Source organism: Camelus dromedarius, chromosome 14, assembly GCF_036321535.1.
Source record: "Camelus dromedarius isolate mCamDro1 chromosome 14, mCamDro1.pat, whole genome shotgun sequence".
Lineage (NCBI taxonomy): Eukaryota > Metazoa > Chordata > Mammalia > Artiodactyla > Camelidae > Camelus > Camelus dromedarius.
In genome coordinates, this window is record NC_087449.1 from 57826374 (window position 1) to 57836849 (window position 10476).

Here is a 10476-nt window from a genome sequence, read left to right on the forward strand (position 1 = left end):
CCAAAGTCAGACAAGAGGTTCCAGAAGCCCCACCAAGATATACAAGAGGCCAGAAACAGACACCCAAGGAAGGAGGCAGGAGCTGGGGAGCCAGGAGCCAGGGGGCCACAGCAAGGTGGGAAAGTGGGGGCCCCTAGGACGCAGGGAGGGCCTGCGGGCCGCGCTGCCTGGTGGCTCTGCTCCGGGCTCGATGTGCAGCCTGACTCCCTCCCCTCAGGGAGCCCTGGGTCAGCAGAGCCACCCAGTGAGGAAGAGAACACGCGTTGAACGAGTTTATTCATGAGAAAACTCAGGGTCCATCAGGGAGACAATCTACTGGTTACAAGCTCCAGAAGCTCTTGTCGCAACAGCTGCGAGGACCGTGGCGCCCCCAGGGAGGGGGCTGCTGGGCTGGCAGCAGCCCTGGGGACAGACAGGCAGATGCAGGCAGTTGTGGGTGCTGCGGGGCCTTCCTCATTGCCCGCCTGCCCGGCCCTCCCCCCGGGCCCCGCGCCCCTTCTAGGGCTAAAGTGCAGCTGGGGGAAGGGAGGCGGTGGGACTGGGCAGCTGGGGAGCCACAGGGAACACTGGCCACCCACACGCGCCCACGCCCCTCCCCTTCCACGTTTCTTGAGGCTCAGCCAGAGTCCACCCCACCCAGTCCCTCCTGGCACCTCTGGGGAAGGGAGACTGCTCCCCACCATCAGATACTCAGAAAAAGCTTCCCAAGAGGGTGAGCTGAGCTCCAGCAGCTGTGAGGGGCCTAGAACTTGGGGGGAGGGGGAGACACCAAGATCTGGGAGAGGGCGAGGAGGGAGGGAGGCTCTTCTGGTCCAGGGGGTCAGCCCCTCCCCTTGGCCCAGCAGGGCTCCTCTTCCCCCCTTCCCTCCACGCCCTGGGAAGCCAAAGAAGCCGGAGGGCCTGGCTTCCAGCTCCAGGGCCATGAGTCAGCAGGGTCCTGCCCAGGCCTGACTCCCAACCACGCCATCAAGGGAGGGCCACCTCTGTGCCACCAGGAAGAAGTCACCCTGGGGATGGGGAGTAGGGTGGGAGGCCTTGGGGGAAGCCTGTGGGGCCAGAGCTTCCTGCTTCTGCCAATGGTCCTCCCAGCGCTCCCTCGGGCTGCTGCAGTCAAGGTGCCCACCCTCAGCCTGGGGCCCAGCACCACCATCAGCACACCCAGGGCCCTGCCTCACCAGCGGCTGTTCAGGCCTTGGCCTGGCTCCCGCCATTTTGCACGGCCTCACCCCAATGCAGCAGCTTAGCCAACTGCCCCCCGTCCCAAGGGCACACCTCTAGGAGGCAGAAAGGAAGAGAACCCCCCTCCGAAAAAGAATCCCGAAGACCTCTGCTTCTTCCCCCCAACTCTTGAATATATTAAATTGTGCAGCTTGGCGCCAGCCCCTCCCTTCCGATCTCCATGGCAACCGGGAAGCATTCCAAGTCCAAGTCTGAATCCAAGTCCATCCAGTGCCAAAGGGGGGACTTCAGCCTCTCCCCCAACTCTTCCCTGGGAGGGTGAGACCCAGCATTCCACAGGGGATGAGAGGGGAGGAAGAGTTGGGGGCCTCAGTCCTCAGCCCCCTCTTCCTCCACATGGGGAACCCCCGGGGGATCCTCAGGGTCGGGGGTCTGCCCACCGGGGTGGGGGTGGGGGCCAGGCTGGGAGCCCTGCGCGTCCTCGCCCTGCACGTAGACGCTCAGGCCCTCATGACTCGGCTCCTTGCCACACGCCTGGCAGCTGCAGTGCAAGATCTTCTCCACCAACTTGTCCACCCTGGGCACCTCCTCGTGGCCAGGGCACTCCAAAGTCACCTGGGAGGGCAGGAGAGAAAGGGAGAGGTGTTTCCAAAGGCTTGGGGTGGCAAGGAGGCCCCAGGGTAACACTCCTCATGAGACCAAGAATCCCAGAGGCCCCAGAATCCTGAGCCCATCCAGGATGCCCCAGTGGGCTCTGTGAGCCCAGCGAGGGATGGGGGCGTCCCTGCATGAGCCACCAGACTTCCCTCCTCTCAGCCAGTCTGCCAGCCTCTTCCATTCCCACGGCAGCCAGAGGGCGCCTCGAGGGAAACCCCAACATGGCCACCTCCTGCCTGAAATGCCCCCCGGGCCTCCCAGCGCACCTGCGGAAAAATCTCCTCTCTCCAACCCTGACCTCGTGCCACTCCTGCCAACTCTGCGCTGCCTGATCTGCCTGAGACTTTGCACATGCTGTTCCCTCTGCCTGGCGAGCCAGACCAGGCCTTGTGGGGCTGGCAAAGGTTTAGGTCTCATCTTATAACAATGGGAAGCCACTGAAACAACTGCAGCGTGCGACTGACATCAGAATGGAGCTTCAGAAAAATCTCTAGTCCTGTATGTGTTGGTGTCAGACTTATAAGCCATCATGTGGCAAGGACCATGTCTGTCTGTCTCCCTGGCACAAGCCTCGACCTCTGCACACAGCAAGGCCTCCCTAAGCACTCGCGGCCAAGGTCGGCCCAGGTTCAGGGTGGAGGCTGGGTGGGAGCGGGCGGCGGTACTCACGATCTCCCACATGGACTGGGCCGGCATGCAGGAGTCGCAGTGCACCAGGGACTCCGTAGACTGCGGGAAGGTATTGGGAACGCTGTAGCTAAAGCACTGTCCCAGGCACGCCCTGTGGGAGGAGAGGCCACCGCATCCGTGTCACCGTGGCGGAGGCAGGAATGGGCGGCCCTGTCCGTGTCCTCATCCCCTCCGCCCACCTGCCCTTCCCCCCGGATCCCACCTGTTCTGGATGGACTTGGCCTCACAGCCGCTGTGGCCCACGATCTGGGTGATGTTCTTGGCCTCGCACCAGGCACTCTTATCTGGGAACAATGCCAACTTGTTGATGGGCGGTGGAGCGGCCAGCAGCACAGCGGGGAGGACAGCCCCCACCAGGACCCGAAGCATCGTGCCCGTGGCCTCTGGAGCCCTAGAACTGAGAACAGACCGCAGGTGAGGCTGGCAGGGCCCAGGAGGCAGGGCGGAGGAGTGGGGGGCGGTGATGTTACAAGCATGGGCTCTGACTCCCGATGGCCTGGGTTCAAATCTTGCCTCTACCACTTACTGTTCCAGGACAACCTTGGACAAGTTATTTCTCCAGTATGAACCTCAAAAGTGGAGCTGCTAACAGTACGAGCATCAGCTGGGTGTCTTGAAGATTAAGTAAGGCATCTCATGAAAAACCCTCAGCAGAGAGACAAGCAGATAATACACACTCAATATTGTTAGTTATTTTTATAACTTACTATGTAGCTTTGAGCACATTACTTTTTATCTCTGTGCCTCAGTTTTTCCATCTAAAAAACAATGGGGATACTGGGTGTGGCAATGGATTGTTGCAAGTACTAAACTAGACATTAAATTCCCAAGAAGATTTTTAAGTGTTGAACAATCATTAGCTCCCTCCTCACTGTGATGTTGTGGGTCCTTCCAACAGCACATGCCCCCCAGGAGCTGGCCAGCCAGCCTGTCTCCTGGACATGCTGCCACTGTTGTCAGAACTGACATCAGGAAAGCTAACCTCTATCTTTATGTCACTGTGAATTCTTATGCCACCTTGGCTGGCTGCACCTCAGTGAAGGAACTAACCCTGAACCAGACTGTATTTCTCTTTTGGATGCCCCACCAGAGCCCCGAGTCCTGAGTCTACACACACTTCATCATCTCCAGCTCCTTCCTAATCCCTGAGTCAAAGAGGAGACAATCCAAGCCAAGGGCTTGAGCCTCTGTGAATCAGACGGAGCAAGGCACTAAGGCAATACCAGAACCAGCCAGCAGATGGCGCTGCAGGGCAGACTGTGTGTCAGAAGGCTTCAGCTCTGAGGGGATTTTCCCAATGTCCCCCAATGTCATCTTCAGTAGGTTTTGCCACTTCCTCACCTCAAAAAGCGTAGAAGAGGGTAATTTCAGAGAGACCTGGAAATGAGGGCAATGCTCACAAGGGGGTCCTCTGGAGTCAGAACATTGGGGAAAAGGCACTGGACTGGGAGTCAGGAGTCTACCCACGCTGTGGGGCCCTAGACACTCCGGCCTCAGTGTCCCCACCTGTAGCATGAGTGAGGTGGTTTCCAAACCTGGGAGAGCATCAGAATCCCCTGGAGACTTGTGGAATGAACGTTCTAGGGCAGGATGGGATTCTGTGGGGCTTTTTTGTTTGTTTGTTTGTTTTTTACAATCTTCTATAATGGTTCAGATATACAGGTCAAGCTTGAGATCTGGTCCAGCTCAGTCAGACTAGGATTCTGGGCGTGGGGACAGTCCCCAGAGGGGCTGGATGGGGCTGAATTGAAAGCAAGGGCCAAGTATGGCTGCACTGGTCCCACAGATGCCCAGTACCAGTAAGGCCGGCTCAGGGCTGGACATGCCACTGATCAGAACAACCCTATTCTCAGCCCACTTTTTGCTGAAAGCGGCAGGTACCTAGTCAAGTGTTGGGAAGTGGGAGGTGTCGGGGGGGTCTTGCCCGCTCCTGCAGGCTAACTAGGTGGGCTGGCTCAGCCGGGCTGGCGGGGAAGGCCTGGGCCGGCCTGCAGGGCTGTGACCACCTCCATCCACAGCACTCTGCTCTGTCCAGCAAGTTCTCCTCATGGCCTGCCCCTCTTCCCTGCAGGAGGTCTCAGTTCCATCTCACAGGATCCCAATGCAGGGAGCGGGGAGGGGAGAGGCGGGGAGACCAGTGGGAGGTGAGTCCAGACAGCCTGCGCCAGCCCAAGTGAGTCTGTGTCACGACCCAGGCTCTCACCCACGCACATCCGGTCTCGCTCACAAGATCGACAGCAAAGCCTGTGTTTTTAGTCCTAAGAAAATCGAATGGACTTGTTCCTAACTGGCAATCTAATTTTTCAACACACTTGGCATCCAGGAGGCTTCCTCACCCCACCAGGTCCTCTTCTGTCCCCGGGGAACCAGCCTCTGCCTCAGGGTCCGACCACAGCTCACCAGCAGAGGCCCCAACGGCTCACCCAAGGCCACAGCTCCCTGGGCCCCCAGGCTAGACTGGCCCCCCTGGAGACCTCAGGGAAGTCTGGGGAATTTTGTCCTCCACCTGACCCCATTGTGACTCCTCTGGACGGCCAGGTCAGGTAGGGCCAGTGCAGTGACTGGGCCAGGGAGTGGGGTTAGGTCTCCTCAGGATTGGGGACAGATACTGGGGCTTGGGGCTCATTTGGGGCTGGGATTAGGGGAGGTCGGACCTGAGGCCATGGGCTCGGACCAGGCTCGGGGTAGGGGGAGAGCTGAGATAGGGCTGAGGTTATTAACAAGGCTTAGTGGGAGATGGGATAACGGTGAGTGTTTTAGGGGAGCCCTGGCCTGCAGGGTGAGGACTGGTTACTGTGGGTCAGGTTGTAGCAGAAGTCAAGGAGAAATGAGATAAAGAGGCAGAAGGCCACCTCCCTTACCTCCCTCCCTCTCCAGCACCTCTCCTAAAGGCCAGCTGGGCCCACAGAAGGGGTGCTGAACCCAAAGTGCCAGGCTCCCCAAGCCCTGGCCAGGACCTCAGAGGAGGGGCCGGGCCCCACTCAGCTTCCCCTGGCCAGCAGCCCTGAGCTCTTAAGTTCAAATCCCAGGCCTCCAGTCTAGGAGCTGTGTGACTTCAGAAGTCACCTCTCTGTGCCCACCCACCTCAGCCTGGACACAGGGAGCAGAGCACTTTCCCTGAGAAGGACGGCGAGGGTGCAATGAAAGCACCCAGCACCCAGCAGGCGCTCAACTCAGCAGGTCTCTCCCCCCGCCCGGGGGATGATGGGAAGGCTGGGCAGGCATCAGAGCCAAAGCTGGACACTGGAGCAGGAGGCAGGGGGACGCCAGGCTGGTCACCTCCCACCCTCCCGCCGTCTCCAAGGAACCCTGCTGCCCCCCGCCCTTCGCAATGGAGTCAGTGCTTTGCTAGCAAGTTTTATTTTTTGTTGGCTTGTGTTTTGTTTTTTCAAGCAGAAGCTCAGCTGATTTTTTTTTTCTGATCAAGCCATCAGATCTTCCTTCCTGAGACTGCAGAGCTTTACCCAGATTCTCATCCCTTCCTCCTGCCCTGAAGGTCACACCACAAGTCATGGGATCCCCAGGATGCTGGAGCGGGAAGGGGATCCCCCAGGCTAACCTCTAGCTCCTTGGAGCCTCGAGGAAGGTATGACACCAGCCATCCTCAGAGTCACGGGGAGGCTGCAGTGAGGGCGTCCTCAGCCCAGAGTGGGAGTCCTCTTCCCATCCCACCGTCCACTCCCAAGTCTAAGCCCTCCAGATCCTCAGAGGCCCCGTGCAAACACCTGACACATCTGGAAGCTGCCAGCAACACAGAAAGAAGTTCCCTGGGGGAGAGGAGGGGACACAGGCTGATCCAGCCCAGCACTGTGGAAACAGGCACAGATCAAGGAAGGGACGGCTGATGTCTCCCACACAGGGGAAGAAGGCAGTGGACAAACACTGGACACCTGCCCTGGTTGGTTCCCAGGGAAGAACGAGGGTGGGGCAGCAAGGACACAGGCTTCAGGGTCGGGCCTTTGGGGTCCTTTCTGCGTCTCACACCTACCAGAACCTAGCATCTTCCCTGAGATGCTTGCCAAAGACTCAGACGCCCGGACCCCAGCCCTGGACATTCTGACCTCACAGTGTGGGGTCTAGGGTGTGACCCAGGTATCTGGACCTGCTCCTGAATGATTCTGAGGCCCCCCAACTCCCCAGGGAAGGGTCCCCCATAATAGCACTGCTGACAAGTGCCACCCACCCCACTACCTGGGCCTAGAGTCTGGAATGAAAGCTTAAATTCACAGAGGGGCCTAGATTTCAAGGAAGACCTCTGCCTGACCCCACTCACTATGAAGCTCCCTTCGTAAAGAGCCAATCTCGTATAACAAGAGTTCACCACGATTTTCTAGGTACAATGGTCCACTCACCCCTGGCCACACACACATACACATCCCCCTAGGCTTTCGATGCTGTGGTTCCCAGCAACCAGCCCAGTGTGGGAGCAGGTGGAAGGCAGGGCTGGCAAACCCTTGGTAGAAACACAAGCCTCTCCCGAACTTTAACTCCTCTGGCAAACCTTCCCACTTACAGGCCCAGGACTCGGATGGAAGCTTCTACCTGTGCACTCAGGTGACATCTGGATTCGCACAAAGCCTGTGGGGTTTGCGGTGAGATGTTTTTCAAACTTATCAGACCAGATGCTCCCAGTCCCTACCTCTCCCTGTTTTCCTGCCCACCCCACCCCCCACCGCCCAACACACACACACGGCAGGGTCTGGGTGTCCTCCATTCTCCACCACTGACTGGGACAGACTCCGGTGCAAATCTTAGCTCAGCCACTATAACCTTTCTGTGCCTCAATTTTCTCACCTGCAAAGTGGGGATAATCCACCTCCTAAGGGCAGCTGTGAGAACTGAACTGAAGAGTGCAAGGAATTTTCAGGAGAGGGCGCTTGTCATGGGATGCCTTCAGTAGATGTCACTGGGAGTCACTCTGGGCCACTCCTCCTCCCTGAACTCTGCCCACGCCCTTCTGCCTCCCACACTCCCTCCTCGCCCTCCCCTCCCCCACCCTCTCCCTCCCACCGGATCCTGAGTGGGTCTTGAGAATATCTAAATCTGGGGTTGCATCCGCCTGGAAGAAACTGGATTTAGGGGGAACTCATGAACTGTCCAGTGCCGCCCAACACACTTGCTTGCCAGGGTAGGAAGTAAGAGGAAGATTCCACTAAGACTAATTCTTGGGCCACTGACGGAAGGGATAGCGTCCTGGAGAGACCAGCCCCCTCTAGAATCCATCTTCAAGAAAAAAGGCTGGGCCTGGCTGCCACACTGTACATGCTGCGAGGTGCAGAGGGTGTGGCATTTGTGGCCTCGGCCCTGGGCTTGGGGATCAGCAAGGGTGAGGCAGGCCACCCCTGCAGGTCTTGGAATGAGCGCAGGGACTTCCGTGAATGGTGTAGCTGAAAAGGTCAGTCTGGGAGGGGCGAGGCAGGGTCAGACCCCAGCCCTGATCAGCTCAGCAGGGTCTCCCAGGCCCACTCTGGGGTCCGAGGACAAGTTCAGGCCCAGGCTTATCTGCTGACTCACTGTGTGCCTGGAGGCAGGATGGTACAGTGGTTACAGGCCAAGCCACTGACCACTTGTTTCACCTCCCGGACCCTCGTGTTTGCCCCATAAAATGGGAAGCGAGGCCTGCGAACATCCATTTGAGCAGATTCTCTCAAGATGAGTCCAGCTCCAGCATGCTGTTGAAGGCTGCTGGGATTCCATGTGATTCCACTGTGATTCCATGACCCCAGTCACCGCAGGGTGGCTTCCTTCATTCCATCAGCGCTGGCAGAGCTTGAACCGACGGTCCAGGGCCGGACATGAAGGGCCAAGCCCATGCCCAAAAGGCCTGCCTGCCTCCGCCAGGCACCTCCACCATCCTGGCTACAGCCCCCCAACCCAGACCCTGGCCCTCCTGCCCGCAAACCAGAAAACCGTCTCCAAAACAAATCTATGCTAATGAACTGCTGCAGGGTCAGCCTACACATCTGCTCAGCAGAAGTCCCACTGCAGACTTCACCAGCATCCCTGCCTGCTCCCGCAGCCTGCGACCCTTGGGGGTGGGGGTGGGGAGAAACAGTCCACTCCATTCAAAATTTCACTCTAAAAGAAGGAAAATAAAGCCGTGGCTAATGCGGAGCATATACTGCTGGGTCCACCCTCCAGCACACAGGCCCAGGAGAAATAGGTCCAGCTTGCAGGGGTGGAGGGGGGTCACCAAGAAAGTGCTCCAGCCTCGCCTTTTCTTTGGCCCCAACTAAAGGCAAACCACACCCAAGCAGCCCCAGCATCTGGAGGAGTTTCAGGAGGCTGGTGGTTTCCACAGTAACAAAGGGTGAGGGGCTCCTTGTTGACAAATTGCTTCCCCACCCCCATCCTCTGCCAGCGCCCAGCCTTTGGCCTCCCGCCCTGACCTCTGTTTTCCTGGGGTTCCCGTAGTTACAGGCTGGTGTCCTCCAGCTGGGCAAAAGCCTTGGAAAGCCTGAAAATGTGCCCTTCTCCCCTGGTGCCCGCCACCTCCCTGGCCAAGCCAAGGCAGCCAGCTGCCCCCTTTACTGCGGCTTGTAAAACATCAGAATCGCCCCGCCCAGGGAGCGGGACGGGCAGGTGGCCGGCAGCACGGCCCTGTTGTCCAGGCCGCCTCGCGGGGGTGGAACTCTTAAGAAAACTGAGCCCCCGGAAAGGCTGGATCCCCTGCCCCAGTCTCAATTCCAGGGGGATGACCCAGGCCAGGCCCCGAGGGCAGGCGGAAGGTAGGGGGAGGGTTTCGCTTCTTTTACCGGGTCTAGGAAACTATTCACGAATCCCAGTGGGGGCCCCGTGCCTCTGACACGGTTTGGCGGGGGGGGTCTGAATTTCAGGGTGGGGGATCAGGGAGACGCACAGACAGAGACTCCCAGAGCAGGGCAGGCAGAGAGACGGAAAGAAAACATAAAGGCACAGGCACAAGCCCAGGGAAACTGAAAACAGGCAGAAAGGGAGAAACAGAAAGAAAGGGACAGAACCTGAGAGAGGAACGGAAATAGAGAGACGGAGACAGACAGATGGGGAGACAGAAACACACAGAGAGAGACAAAAAGGAGGCAGAAACGGACAGGAGTGGAGAGACTCGCGGCGTAGCGAGGCCCGGGCAGAGCCGGGGGGACACGCGAGCCCCGTGGCCGAGCTCCGGGCGCTGCCCCGGCGCCCGCGCGGCCCGACCCGCCTTCGACCCGCCCGGCTTGCCCTCGGCCGCGCATCTCCCTCCCTTTCTCTCTTGGCCGCGGGACTCCTACCGAGAAATGGAAACCCCCGGCGAGTCGGGGGACCGGCTCGGGGCGCAGGGGTGCTCCCTGGCCACCCCGTGCCGCGCCCACGTCCCCAGCCCCGGCGTCCGGAGCCCTCCGGGTTCCGGGGCTCAGCAGCGGCGCCTCCGCCCGGTGCCCTGGGAGCGCAGCCGGCGGCCGGGAGCGCAGCCGGCGGCCGGGGGCGCAGCGCTGCGTCTGCGGCCGAAGCCTCTGGAAGCCGGGCGCCCGCGTGCCGGCCCGGGCGGGACTTACCGCGCGCGCGGCGGCGGCGGGGAGCGTGGCGCGCCCGCGGGTTCCTGCGGAGCTGTCTGCGGGCGGCGGGAGTCAGGCGCGGCGCCCCCGGGAGGCTCGGGGAGGCGGCCGGCAGGGTTGGCGGCAGCCCCGTGAGGCTCGGCTGGGCTGCGCTGCGCGCCGTCTGCGGCCCCGGGCGGGCGCGCGGTGCGGGGGAGCGGCGAGCCGAGCGGCTCCGACGTCAGGGGTGTCTCCGCTCCAAATAGGGAGCGAGGGCGGGGGCAGCGGAGGGAGGGACGCGAAAAAGAAAGAGCGGGCGGGCGCGCTGGGCCGCTCCCTCCGGACGCGCAGGAGGGGGCGCCTCGGCCGCCGGGGGCCCCGGCCTCTTCTCCCCGCCGCCCTCGAGCCCCGGGCCGAGCTCCGGAGCGGTCCGACGGCACGGCGGAACTGCGGGGGC

The 10476-nt window shown here is 60.4% G+C and overlaps 1 protein-coding gene across 1 annotated transcript; it reads right to left on the reverse strand.

The window, feature by feature from the left end:
* Positions 1-259: 259 nt before the first annotated feature.
* Positions 260-10210, reverse strand: NBL1 (NBL1, DAN family BMP antagonist). The gene is made up of 4 exons (XM_031464231.2): positions 10041-10210; positions 2729-2923; positions 2506-2617; positions 260-1794 (listed from the first exon to the last, which is right to left on the reverse strand). Exons 2-4 carry the CDS (start codon positions 2893-2895, stop codon positions 1549-1551), a joined length of 525 nt encoding a protein of 174 aa, XP_031320091.1. The 5' UTR covers positions 2896-2923; positions 10041-10210; the 3' UTR covers positions 260-1548.
* Between the last annotated feature and the right edge of the window lie 266 nt (positions 10211-10476).

Bases quoted from the DNA above. Each gene is read 5' to 3' on its own strand.
- NBL1 (XM_031464231.2), bottom strand. From the start codon at position 2,895: ATGCTTCGGGTCCTGGTGGGGGCTGTCCTCCCCGCTGTGCTGCTGGCC. The intron at 2,618-2,728 runs GTGGGATCCGGG...CTCCTCCCACAG, and splicing joins GCCAAGTCCATCCAGAACAG to GGCGTGCCTGGGACAGTGCT. The intron at 1,795-2,505 runs GTGAGTACCGCC...CTGCCCTCCCAG, and splicing joins CCCAGTCCATGTGGGAGATC to GTGACTTTGGAGTGCCCTGG.